Source organism: Paramacrobiotus metropolitanus, unplaced genomic scaffold (genome assembly GCF_019649055.1).
Source record: "Paramacrobiotus metropolitanus isolate TYO unplaced genomic scaffold, Prichtersi_v1.0 Parri_scaffold0000101, whole genome shotgun sequence".
Lineage (NCBI taxonomy): Eukaryota > Metazoa > Tardigrada > Eutardigrada > Parachela > Macrobiotidae > Paramacrobiotus > Paramacrobiotus metropolitanus.
Genome location: NW_026570321.1, coordinates 167,226 through 181,469, shown reverse-complemented (window position 1 = coordinate 181,469; position 14,244 = coordinate 167,226). Strand labels below are relative to the sequence as shown.

The 14,244-nt window shown below is 43.2% G+C and overlaps 1 protein-coding gene across 2 annotated transcripts; it reads left to right on the top strand.

The window, feature by feature from the left end:
- The first annotated feature begins 1,722 nt into the window (after nt 1-1,722).
- On the top strand, nt 1,723-11,132 carry LOC129597158 (receptor-type guanylate cyclase Gyc76C-like). Of its 2 annotated transcripts, none has more exons than XM_055494604.1 (17): nt 1,723-2,629; nt 3,807-3,936; nt 4,033-4,339; nt 4,784-4,874; nt 4,962-5,114; nt 5,724-6,202; nt 7,496-7,695; nt 7,796-8,096; nt 8,249-8,419; nt 8,504-9,006; nt 9,265-9,405; nt 9,505-9,628; nt 9,723-9,818; nt 9,887-10,051; nt 10,180-10,211; nt 10,335-10,384; nt 10,457-11,132. In XM_055494604.1, exons 1-17 carry the CDS (start codon nt 2,434-2,436, stop codon nt 11,017-11,019), a joined length of 3,702 nt encoding a protein of 1,233 aa, XP_055350579.1. In that variant the 5' UTR covers nt 1,723-2,433; the 3' UTR covers nt 11,020-11,132. The 2 variants fall into 2 exon arrangements, with proteins under 2 accessions (XP_055350579.1, XP_055350580.1); XM_055494605.1 differs by having other exon boundaries at nt 1,727-2,629; nt 4,802-4,874.
- The last annotated feature ends 3,112 nt before the right edge of the window (nt 11,133-14,244 follow it).

Here is a 14,244-nt window from a genome sequence, read left to right as displayed (position 1 = left end):
TAAAAGTGAACCAAATCCAGATTGGACAGTGGATTATCTCCGATCAAGAAATCGACGGGGAACACTATCTCGTCTTCACCGACTCCAACACTGACAGTGACCGCTTTCTGGTGAAAGAAGGCACAGGGGACACGGCGGTCCTGGACCCGCAAGGGAACCTCCACGTGAAGCAGCTCTTCATTGGCGGCAACGATGATTGGGTCATACGAACGGAAAATCAGGTGCTAGTCTTCCGCGACCAGCTTACGGGAGGTGACAATCGCTTTGCGCTATATCCAGGACTGAAGGAGAGCGTTAGCGTTCGTGCCGATGGCAGAGTGGAGGCCACCGACCTGGTCGCCAGCAACAGCGTCAAGACAAGCAATGTTTTCGTGAACGATGACTGGGTTCTGCGGGAGGAAAGCGGCAATGTACTGGCTATTCGTGATCTGCAGTCGTCTATGAATAGCGGTCTCAATCGTATTGCCTTTTATCCCGGAGTGGGAGGAAACGTCAACTTTAATGCCAACGGTCAGATCCAGGCAAACGAATTCCTCGCCAGTGGAAATGTGATAGTGGGGAATGATTTGTCGTTCAACGGCTGGGTGGTCCATGTGGAAAGTAACGCCTTTGTGATCCGCGATACAGTATCGACTGGCAACAGCCAGAAGAACCGCTTGGCAATCTATCCAAATTTGGGTGAATCCGTTAATATCCAAGCCAATGGTCTAGTCCAAGCCACAGACTTTGACGCCAAGGGCAAGGTGACCGTCGGCAGTGAATTGTAGTTCACGGCTGCGTGGACTGTTCTTCGAGAGGGCGGGGCCCTGGTCATTCGCGATCAAGCCTCTCCTATAACTGTTAATGGCGGAGATAATCGGATTGCTATCTTCCCGGGGATGGGGAGTTATGATAATTTTAAACCTAACGGCAGGCTAGAGGTAAAGGATTTGTACTACAGTGGTTCGATATCAGGTTGACCAATGTACATTTCTGATTTTCTGTTATGGTATTCATGTCCTTATCTGAAGAAATACCGCAGAATGATGAATTTCTATATACCTTATGTTATCGATCTACTGCATATGACCGATATAAAAAACAAGCAAAGTAAGTGGTGCAAAAGTTTTCATATATACTGTACTTTAGCGAATTTGCGTCTTATTCGGCACTCCGTTGTCGAAAGGTCTTTTGTTACTTCGCACTGCGAAGAAATTCTTTATTATTTAAATATATAGATATCTGAAGTAAACAAGCGCAAATATCCCGATACCCCCGTTTATCCCAGCAGAAGTGATTTGGCCTTACAGATCGCCTGAGATCGGTACGTGTTGTAGAGAGATACGCGGAAACCTAAATGCAAAATGTGCAACGTTTCATTTCCGGAATGCATTTTAACGAAAAGCGCTGTTTAAAATTTGCATATCGGATCGTATTAAGACAGTTTCTGTTAAGTACTGAATACCGAATCAGTATAGTATGCACTTTACTGTTATCCGATAGCCGGACTATCCTTTAATGAGTTTAAATCTAGACAATTGCTCTATAATGATTGCGTTTTCTGCACGGTATCATTCGTGCCGGTCTTCATTTGTCGCGGACAATTCTCCAAGGAGCTAACAACGCATCTTAATGATGCCTGCCACATGAGCTGCTCCCCAGTGGCACACACACAACACCATCCAACAGTTGCCCGTTAAACGCTTTTGGATGGGCCGCTAAATAGGCGCGGCCCCTGAGAACCGTTCCCGACGCGCACGTATTATATGTGTATAGACCGTACAGATATTCTCGCACCAGTGCGGTACATATCAGCTCGCACACCGACCGCCAGTCAGCCAGAAAATGAGCGCTATCCGTCGAGAGATTCATGACATCTTTTTTACACGTTGACAATTACAGAGCGGCCCGATGTGTTGTTGTGACTGGGGGTGAAATCAACATCCAGGCGCACTTGTATGTTATCATACCCGGATAATTACCGGGCTCGATCCTTTGACAGACTCATTATTACCGGAAATCTCCGCGCACAACGTCCTTTTGCTTTCTGACTACAAGTGTGTGTGTGGAGATTAATGGTTTCCACGTGGATCGTCAAGATGGCATTCACAGCGGCTCATCTGGCTGTCGTGTGCGCGCCGCATTGGCTCATGCACTTTTCTTTCTAAAACACAAGACTCAACTGTTGCCGCATATGCTGAATTACTGAGCGTTATCTGCTGCATCGTTAAAAGCACTCGATTATGTGTATGTGATTTTTATGGACGGGAGAACGCGAAGCCGGCTCCAAATCGGCAGTTTTTATGGCCGGAATAACCTTGCTGTGTGGTGAACGGTTTTCATGCCGTCGGCAGCGAGTGTAATACTGACATTGTCTTTTTCCGTTAGAACTTCGAATATATTGACTGTGCAGTGTAAAACGCCATCTTGGAATATGGTTAGAGTAGCGACGGAATGTCCGGGAGTTTTCTCTGTATTATCGTGATTGTGGTGTATGGTGGTTATCTGGTCAACGGGAAGGTCTTCCGGTTGGGCTACATTACAGGATCGAAGCGCTATCCCGGCGCCATATCCACCTATGAGCGTCCGGGATATCAGATCAGCGGAGCGATTTCCCTGGCTGTCAACGGGATTAATCAGAATCATCCCGGTACGTGTACATGCGTGACGGTGTAATCGGACAAGCTGAAAGCCAGCCGGGCTTGTGTAGGCGTAGATTGATAGCGATTACTGCATTAATCATCTGGACTAGATTCGATTAAGATTGCGTGATTAACGCATGTGCTGTTTCGTTTAGAGTGTCCGCAATTAAAAATTTTGCTATACATTTTTAAATAAAATGCAGATTAATTATTTTATTGATCTGCTTGTGGTAAACGTTCAGTGTAAACGAAATTCTTGTGTCTATCAGACTACAGTATCATAATAATGCACAAAACAATGTTGGCTTCAATTACATGGCAAAACATTTGTATCCAAAAATTATGCCTTTAGTACACCCTTTTTTTATTTGTAAATGACAGTAATTTCGGATAGTTTTCCTACGTTTTAGTAAAGAATGTTTGAGGCATTGTTCCGAAGTTATGTTATTCTTTCTACTTTCTATCAGGAATATATTACGTATGCCATATTTCTTTCTGTGCACACAAGCGATGACTTGCTTGACTTCCGTAAATACGGTCATTGGCGGCGGTACTATGCCGGGTGGCATCTTAAATTGATTATGCAGTATGGCTAAATAAAAGGCCGGCCTGTGGATTTTATTTGATTTCCGCTGTGCTCAGTGTGGAAATGGATTTTGATTACATTAGCTCAAGAGTAATAAACACTAATTCTAAGGGAGGCGCATGTGCGTGTTTGGCCTGATCAATGTTTTGAATTGTGACATACTTGGTAAAAAGTGTGTTTGTCTTGTGTATTTGCCCCGGCAACGTAACACCATCCAGCTGTTGACTTATACAGCGGCAACCGTATAATAATCACAGCGAAATACAAACAGAAGATATCGGTCAATAAATTTTTTTATCCTTTATTTCGTACCTCGATACCAGCTAATGCAGATCTGAAAACAAAGTTTGTTAACTAAGTATTAAATCGTCACAAATATACGAATCATTTTAATTTAAAATTGAGGTGACGGTATTCCTGCGTATACAAAAAATTGTGAGTAAATACTATGCGTATAGCTGCCGTTCGGAGCAGATAAAATTTAATATCGTTGTTAATATAAAATGTTTTTTCGTATTTAAATTGTACAGATACGTAGTGATTTACTATTATTATTTATGTATTAAGAAAGTTTCTCACTCGAGCTAAAATCATTGCAGATCATTTACTGATTAACCAAACGTTGGAATTCCAATATGAAGAGACATACGGTCGTGAAGATTTCAGTATTCAGCATACCGCCCGATTATGCTTGGAGAACATTAGTGCCATTATCGGGCCACAAGAGACGTAATATACTTCCCTCCTATCAATTTCCAAATATTTTACGAACCCATTAACCATACATCCACTTAGAAAACGGCACCGCCTGTGTGTGTTTATTAGATGCTTCCACGAGGCGCGCATTGCGACGAGCTTTAATGTGCTGATGCTGTCCTACTTCTGCCAAGAATACCGCTTCCGCGACGAGAAGAACAAATACTCCACCTTCATCCACGTGAAGCCGCATGCGCAGCAGATTAGCAAATCCGTGGCGTCGCTCCTGCTCAAGTACAACTGGAAGAAGGTGGCCTTTGTGTACAGTGTGGAGAGCGATCATCTGCGGCGGACGGCGGAGTCGGTCAAGAATGTCCTGGAGGAGTACGGCGTGCAGATTGTCACCAGCCGGACATGGGCCGAGACGTACTATGTGGTACTATCCGTCGCTTAAAATATACAAAATATTGTACCGGCTTATTCCGAAATGCCACTGACTGCTCGGTGGAAAAGGTGCATTGCACGACTGCCTTACGAAAATAATGGATTGCATATATGTATATTAACATACCGGCATATATTTAAAGAAACAGGACCCTTGCTCATCGATATATAGAGAATGGATCAGCAAGAGTTCCTTTTTTTCAGTCACACTGTTCACAGCTGGAATACGTTACCGTAGATATATTGTGGTCAATACGTAGGGTAAAGAATGTCACCTATTGTTAATAAGGTCAGGTTTTTATGACTGCATATTGCGTAATGGCTTAGCACGCGGTAGTTCTGGAAGGATGTTTTTCATTTACCGCAGCGATCACCGGATTTCGGAATGAGCTTGTACAATTAGATTGTTTGTATTGCTGCTTTAACCCGAGTGTAGCCTATTCCGGCTTGGCAGGGATTCGATACGGATGGCATCTTTGTGTCGCCCTTTAAGCAGATTATCCAGGAAATCAAGAATGCCGCGCGCAGTATGTCTGATGACCTTGGCCGGGGTGTTTACGTAACACCACATTGAGTCCGCGCCTGCGTACTGACATATATGCCGCTATTTTTAGTCATTGTGGTTATCGGGTATATTGATGGTCATGTGGGATTTATGAATGCCATGGAAGAAGAGGGCTTGCTGGATAGTGGGGACTATTTTGTTGTGGGGGTCTACTTGGAGCAGTATAAAGACCGTGGAAGTGATCCAGCCAAGTATATCAGAGGTATTGTATTGTACATGTGATCATTACGTCAATTTACGTGCATTTTTTTGCGGTACAAAAATGTGTCCCATCATCATTTATGGTTAATTTTAACTGCGAAAAGCAAGAGGTTTACTTTCAGAAGGTTGCATTTCGATGCGTATGGCTTGCTGTTATCACAGAGAGCCGCAAAATTTTTCAAATAAGTAGTTCTTTATTTAAAAACTCTAGCTTAACTTTAATTGTTTTGAATTAAACTCCCGGCGCAATTTTTATTTTGCGGAAACAACGATACTCAAACCATTTGCTTTCATTATTCTTTTGGATCACTTTAAATTCTTTTGGTTAATAATGTCAAGTGCTACAGGTCAGAAAAAATATTCGAATTTTTTGTTGCTTTTTATATACATGTAAATACTCGCCATATGTAAATACCTGCTGTCTGTCCCGTCTCATGCTAACCGTCGCCACGTTAAAGATCGAAATGCGTCATTTTTTTTACGCAAGCAGTGAAATATCATTCTAGGATATGGTAATGACATTTTCACAGTAAACGCATGGAAGTACATACGTGTGTGCATGACCAGGTTGATATTTTTTAATTTTCCTTAATTTTAACCTTTTAACCAGGTGTATTTGAGAAGGAGATAGCCAAGAAAACAATCAAAGCCTTCCGTTCATTTCTGGCCGTAATTCCCACACCGTCACAGGCCAAAGAACAAGGGGAATTCACCACGGAAGTCAATGCCTATCTGCCCAAACCGCCGTTTTACTTCATGTGGGACGATATGCCGCAGAAGAACGTGAAGCCGGAAGCCTATTACCTGCACGACGCCGTCATGATCTACGCACGCGCCCTCAACGAATGCCTGGCCAATGTCAGCGAGTGTCCCAATCCGCGCGACGGCAGCAAATTAGCCAAGTTCATCATCGATCGGCCCTACCAGAGCGCCATGGGCTACGGCGGCTACATTGACCCCACCGGCAATGCGCAGGGCAACTATTCCCTGCTGGCCCTCAAGGAGAACCCGGTGGGCAAGGACTGGAACGTGGGATTACTGGATATTGGAATCTTCCGACTGAACAATGATAATCGCAGTGCCTTACCGGTAAATAATAAAATTAACGACAACTGTAGAAAGCAAACAAATTTGACAGTAATCTTGCTGCACAAAATAAATTCACTTTTCCATACTTACGTATTAAATAAGTATTAATCTGGTACATAGACCGGATATTTTAATGCAGCACGAAAAAATGTTTGAAGACAGCTGGCTATATTAATAAAAAGATAGAATATAAATCTTATTAACTTCTTATGACGATGTACCACTGTCTCGGCTAAATTAGACACACATGTACATTTATTTATCCTGAGAAAGCTGTCGACTTCCAATGGCTGACAGCGCATTCGGGTAAAAAAAAGGCGCGCCCGTTGTTTGTAAGAAATTAGCTCGTATTGCGCTGTCGATTTGCCCAGATCGATTGCCAACAGCAGACGAGGTGTGTAAGTAATCTTTTATGTTTGCTACAAGCTTTATGACACGGTTAAATTGAACTGGCTGGATCGTAGTCAAATTAAAGTTGCCTAAAAGTTTAAACTATTGATGTGCCCTCTGCCCTGTGAGCGAGCGGCGTAAATGTCAGCAAATATTTTCCCTTCCAGTAAAGGTCATCGTACGACTTCAGGGCTAAGCAGCCATTAATAGTTTATTTTTGTTAAAGAGCAGCCAACCCGGATTGTATTCATGCTAGGGTCGGGAAGGATGATGGCAGGTCGTCCTACCCTTAATGTAACAGCCAACATCCACGGTTACGGTGGGGATAACTACGGCTTAGCCTAACTGAACGCGAAATGCGTACTATAGTACACAATATCTGTATGACTTCAGCGGGTTCAGTTTTCAGGATTAATCTTAAGAAACTACACTCTCAAAAAGTGTACTGTATGAGTTTATCTTTGGCGTACTACTTATGACATCAAATTAAACGAAAAATACACTTTCTGAAGGTTTTAGGGCTGTCTTATAAAATACAACCTTTGTCTGCATTCTGAAAGAACAAAACGGGTTTTATCAGAAATGTGTACATTATAATTAACATCTCGTTTCGTTTTCTATAAGGAAATGAGGTATATAGATATGTCTTTACTATTTACGCAGCCTAGAAGAAATTTTTGGGATTTGATTAACGAAGAATCAGTATTTTATTCAAGCAGCGCTTACCATTAGATCACTGTTATGCCCATATTACTCGCATCTGTTAGTACAGGCACTTTACGTACACGTGTAAGATATTGAGGATGTGGTACCAATGAATCGATAATCGAGACTCGGCAAATTAAGTTGTATTAAACAACCTTAGTCTTTATACGTTATACGTACTGTACTTAATGCTTTCAGACGCTAGTACTCAAGCCACAAGAAAAGCTTCAATGGCCGTTTAACCGCGTTCCGGCGGATGAACCACCATGCGGATTCGATAACTCCAAGTGCAAAGAGGTCAATGCCGAGAAGGATTTTCGCTTCTATGTCACGCTGGGCGCCATCGGTGGTGTGGTCTTGGTGGTGATTGCGGCGATCACGGGGTTACTTTGCTACAGGTATCGAAAGGCAAACCTCAAATTAGATGTCTGAAATAGAATTTTGAAAAGGTCACTGGCCTGGCAAGAAACTGCAGTGGTGTTAGTTCGTATCTTCTAGAAGTCAGCAAAGTAAACGCGATCAAGCCAGCTTTCTGTGGAAGATTGAATGGAAAGAACTGAATGTGGAGAAGCTGCAGGCGTATTTACGCGCGATGTTGGAGCCGGAGGTGGCGTGTCGTGCGACGTCCGTCAGTCTAACATCGTTATATCGGGTTTTTGATGTGGTCTTTGCTGATTTGCGTATACCTAAGCCGCTGCAGACCGAGCTGGGATTTTATAAAAACCAGGTTGTGGCGGTTAAGCACTTGAGGAAAACCCACGTTAGCCTGACACTAGAAATCCTGAAGGAATTAAAATTGGTAAGGACTCGTTGCTGATAGCCTGAAGAAGCGGAATTTCCCTTGAAATACCGACGTTTACACTTGCATTTGCACACTGGACGTATGCCTATTTGATAATTGTTCATTGGGTTTCATTACTTTCTGCTTTCCTTCATCATTTTGGTTTGTAGCTTCGGGAAATTCGCAATGACAATCTGTGCAGTTTTATTGGCGCTTGTCTGGCACCAGTGTGTATTGTCACCGAATTCTGTTCGCGGGGCAGCTTGAAGGATGTCATTTACGACGAGAATGTGTCACTTGACTCTATGTTCATGGAAGCAATGCTGGGCGATATTGTGCGAGTAAGATTCACATCACAATGATCACATTAGCAATAAAACCTGGAATTTTATTGGTGCATTACGGATACACTAATTCTTCGGCAGGGCATGTGCTATCTGCACATGAGCTCGTTAAAGAGCCACGGGACTCTTAAGCCAACCAACTGCTTAGTGGATAGCCGGTTTACGGTGAAGATAACCGATTACGGCCTGCACGAATTCAAGCGCAATGTCAACTACGACCCCCTCCTCAAAGTATCCGAGTATCAACAGTATTTTGAGCAGCTGTTGTGGACGGCACCGGAACTGTTACGAGATCCGTATCCTCCGCCGGCCGGGACACCCGCCGGCGATGTGTACTCCTTCTCGCTGATTGTCTACGAAGTGTACGGACGACATGGGCCGTTTGGGCGGGTCAATATGACAGCGCAGGAGATTGTCACCGAGCTGCGACTGGGCCGGGAGAAAGAGCCGTTCCGACCAAATCAGGCGGAATTGATGGAGGTCACCGATGTGCCGGATTACGTACTGAGTGTCATGATTGACTGCTGGAATGAGAACCCCGCGGCGCGGCCAGATTTTCAGACGATTAAGATACGACTCAAGGTGTAAGTGTTTTACTGCGCAGTAAACGGGCGTAGATAAACTTCATTTCAAGGAGTGCACCGTAGAATAGTGGCATTACATGATCGAAAATGCGAGAACTTTAGCAAATGCATGAAAAACTAATCTGTCAGGTTAAATGCAGAATTTGCGTAAAAATGTAACCGTTGGAGTATTTTTACTGGGGATTGCTGCCTGTCCTATCTATAGTTTTATTTTCAACCTAGCAAGACGTAGTAAAATATGTGCGAGAATGTTTGCAGAAAACCCACAATTATGGACAACGTCCTCGGCCTTCTTCAGCGGTACGCCAACAATCTGGAAGACCTGGTGGCTGAACGGACAACTGCACTTGAGGAAGAGAAAAAGAAAACAGAATCGCTTTTGTATGAAATTTTACCAAGGTATGTTATAATCGTAAATGTTAGTTCTTGAGAAAGCAGTTCTAGCAATAATGTGAGCTTTAAATGAACTAAAATGTGATGATTTGAATTTTGTTGTAGGCCAGTTGCTGAACAGCTTATCAAACAAGAACGAGTGGAAGCCGAACAGTTTAACAGCGTCACTATATTTTTCTCGGATATTGTTGGTTTTACTGCACTGAGTGCCGAAAGCACGCCTTTCGAGGTAACGCTGAAAAAAACATCTGAAGGCTTTGCGAGAGCTACCAAGAAAAGCCGAGAATTGATGACTGATCTAATTACCAATTTTCGATGTACAGGTTGTCGCATTTCTCAATGACCTTTACACACTGTTCGATTCTTTATTGGAGCATTATGATGCGTACAAAGTGGAAACGATTGGAGACAGTTACATGGTAAAGATTTCGTTGTATATTCGTGAAAATCGATGTATTATTGACTTAGTCTGATTTGCATTATATAGGTTTGCAGTGGACTTCCCATACGTAACGGTGATACACATGCCGGTGTGATAGCCAGTATGGCGCTTCATCTATTAGATGCTATTCAGTATTTTCGCATTCAGCACAGACCTAATCAGCAGTTATTACTGCGTGTTGGGATCCACAGTGGTCCTGTTGTGGCTGGGGTAAGAATCGTAATACCATGTCAACCAAGAGTCGCAAAATTATTGTTAAGAAAAACATTCGGCTGCATGCAGGTGTACTTATACTGACAATTGGCTTATTACACCATTTTTATCGTATTATTTTACAGGTTGTCGGGAGAAAGATGCCGCGTTATTGCCTGTAAGTTAAAATTGTGCCAATACAGTTTTTGCAACAGATAATATTATTTGGAACAGGCACATACACCATAATCACCATTGTACATTTGAGGTGTGATATAAAAGCTACAAGCTTGAATTGCAGATTTGGTGATACGGTTAACACAACTTCGCGATACGAATCGACTGGTTCGCGTAAGTGCATGATTTCCTACTATCGCACATCAGACTGACTATACAAAAACAAGCCGAATATGACCTTTATAGCTCAGAAGATTCACTGCAGTCCGCAATGCAAAGCCCTTTTGGACAGCCTCGGCGGCTACATAGTGGAGCCCCGGGGAAAAGTCCACATGAAAGGGAAAGGTGATCTGCTGACCTATTGGTTGGTGGATGAAGATGAATGGCGCAAGGAGGCGCGCCGTTCCAAGGATCTGTCCATGTTCAGCGACCAGAATCCCAGTCCGATCCTGGCACGCTGGGGCATGATGCAGGCCAAACGGCGGCTGAGCTGCTTCAAGAAACAAATGTCTCCCGCCGATTCGCCGCGCGGTTCCAACCGCAAGTTGGACGTCAACGATTTACCCACAAGTGCCAACCATACACCGGTGCGGGATGAGGTGTCAGCCAACAACTGTGGATCACTGCAGGATATCATCACCACCTTCACCAAGGATCTGAGGTTGCAGTGCACCAAGTATCAGAACGGTGATGTTACACAGGGGATGCCGCTGCTGACCAAGCTGGAACGACAAGGCAGCTTATCGGCAGCGTGTTCGCGCGCTAACAGTCGTGAACGGCTGAACGGTGACGTCATAATGGTTCTATGATTTGCCGAATAAATATCGCCTTTTCGTGATTTTTATGGCTTTATGGAATTTGCTGTATTACAAACATTTGGCTTTGTTGCCTGCTTTTTTCCCCGGGCTCATTAAAAAACTGTTCGAAAGCTGCCGGTTTGACCTTTGGCGACTTTCAGCCGATATACTAGCAGAGATGGGCACATCACGGTTACAGTGCTCTGTTGTAAACGTTAGTGAAAATGTCTAGGTACTATTGTAATACAAGTCATTGCATTTTATAGTAACCTGTAAGCGCAGCTATGTGTGTCCAACTGTGGCTGTACTTGCAGCTGCAAATACACAGTGTATCTTAATGCTGTTTCGAGGGATTAGGGACTTCCAGTCTTCCAGCGCATTCTACTGTTTTCTCAACAAGCGAAGTGAAGCTGTTGGTACTGGGCTATTCTGAGTACTCTGTATGTTGCTTTGATTTCGACCAGAGAGAAGATAGATTTTGTTTTTTTTTTATATTTAGATTTAACCATCAAGTAGCGCGCCAGAGCTTGCAACTACTGCCAGTAAAAATCAGCTTGAATATTACCGTATCTGGAACCTTGCAATCTATACTTTCGGACCTTTCGGTACTTCTATAGTACTTTCCAGTGCAGTCCCAGAGCATACCTGCTTAAATAGTGCATTATCATGATCATAGGGCAGGGCAGGATGATGAATACTAAGAATTCACTTGAAGTATCCCAGTAAAATGAAAATAACGGTACGGAAACAACTACTACCCTTTAGGGACAAATTGCCATTTACCCACCTCGATATTAGGGGGCGGGACAAACCACACTTTGGACGATTAGCTTCCGAGCAAACGTTCAATGCATCCAAAGGATTCCAATTAGCCGTTCATCCTGAATTAGAGTATTTTGTTATTGTACGTAGTATCAATGTGTGTTGTTACGGTAGCGGTTTGCAAAAGGGGATATCGATGAGCTAGGTCTGGGACAAGTCTGCGACTGCAATCTTTATTTCACGTTGTAATCCTGCAGGGTTATAACCTTGCCAAAGCGCAACAAGCACAGTACTGGCTGATCGTCAACGTATGTACTGTATTTGGGATTTGAATTAATCAGGCTTTGAATACTGCATTAATCAGGCTTGCAACCCAAAAGTACGCACATAAACAAGACATTACAAAACCATCAATATCGATCCATTTCGCTGTATATACTCGTTCACCACCTAAATATATTATATGGACTAGTTCACAGCTGATACTTATTTGCATAATTTGTAAACTGTACTTTTATTCGGCTTCGGCCAGCATACATAATAAATCGCCTGCGCAGGTTTACACTAATTAAAAGCATCAAATTTTTAAACATTAAAAAAACATCCAAAATCGTTAGTGTCACGCATGATCTTGGGACGTGCGTTAAGTGAACCCAAAACAGCTGCTGCATTTCCACGGACTACCGCTAGACTGAAACGTTGTCTTAAAAAGGCGGTAGACCGAGGTTCTCCGGTAACTTCACGAATCTTTCTGCCGACGAAACGGATCAGCTCGGCGAAAGGCGTTCCGAAAGTCCCGAACGTCTCGACTGCCAGCGGGTAAAACAGAAAACCCATATCTTCGATAAAATCGTACGTCCGACGCTTGCTTGCTTCCGCCATTTGTGCTACACTTCCCGCTTTCTTCGAGCTAGCATGCACATGAGATACAGCCACCGTGTCCCAGCAAGTCGCGTCCCATACAAGCGCCTTACCATCGCGCACCGGAATCAACGTCATACCGTCCGGCCGCTTGTTGTTGCGTGCAGACAATCCCAACGGTTCGTTTTGACAAGGATAACCCGCAATTTCTAGTCCTCGCTTGACCTCATTGTTTAACTCGACATGCCGCGACCATCTGCCTTTGCATAATTTTGATTCTTTTGATCGCACTTTGTACTGTAAACTCCATATCAGCCGTGCGATCGCAATGATGTACGAGTAACAACTAACAACTGACAGGAAAGAAAAACAAACAGAAATATTAAGAACTGCAAAAAGCAATTAGGCCCTTTCTAGCAATAAGGGCGACTGTCGCCATGCGGTATTTAAAGCCCGCACAAAATTTTCTGCTTGTCACAAAACCGTTGTCCGGGCGGAGTTTCTGTTTGAGGATAAAGTATACTTTCGACCACGTACCACAGAATTTTTTTATAAACAAAACAAACACCGGCAACACATATTTTTGAAGGCCGCACAAAACAAAGATATTTTTAAGTTTTTAATTTACGTGTTGTTTAATTATTGTTCAAACTACATCTGTGTTTGGATCTTTAACTTAATAATTATATGATTAGAATAGAGCTGAATATTAACACGCGCAATTCACTGTATGTAACCTGTACAGCAGCAAATGCTCAAAATGCGGAAATTAATGCTCCGAAAAGTGCTGGATTTGACGTTGCCGTCTATCAAAGAGGGCTGTCTGGTACATCGCCAAAAAGCACTACAAATGATCCAAGACGCCGCTTAAACTTGAATAACAAAATCATGTTTGCAATCGATTTTCGCCTTTCACTACGCTAGGATATCGTAAGTCACTAAAACATCGTAATATCTGCAATATGCTGTAACTGAGCGGAAAACACAGAATCTGCGGATAACGAAAAACTCTTATGTTAATTTAAAGTGTAAACGCTTTGCTTAATAGTACTTGTGTTCCTTCATGAAACTCTGATACCGCAATTAGCTCTACGAAGAAACGGTTGTGCACCACAGAAATTAGGCTCTATAGATCACGGATCGGGTGTATTAGGCGTTCCCAAGCGGTCTGTTGGCTGCCAACTATACCGCATCCACGGCAATCTCTTCCCTGTCGGCGTCGTACACAGTGACGATAAATAACTTTAGCGGCTTGTTGATGAACAACATTGGAAAGCCGATATTCGATTGATACTCACCGGAATCCAGCAGTGGCTATGGTTTATGAGTGACGCTTGCATATGGAACAAGCGGAAGCGGCATAAGATGTTCGTGACTTGTTAACAGTCGGGGCGCGAATGTGGGCTTAAGTTGTACAACTTTTTGGCTTCTGTCGTACGCAGGCAAACCGTCGCTGCGCACATTTAACACAGCGGTAGTTAAAAGTTCATGTGTGTTGCATTTTGTACCGAAGAGTAATTTTAATGCGCGATAAGAATCTTTTATCTGTATATATGTGAACTGCCTTCCCCGTGATTTTCAAGCAACTGGAGTGAAACGCATGCTACAGTACGT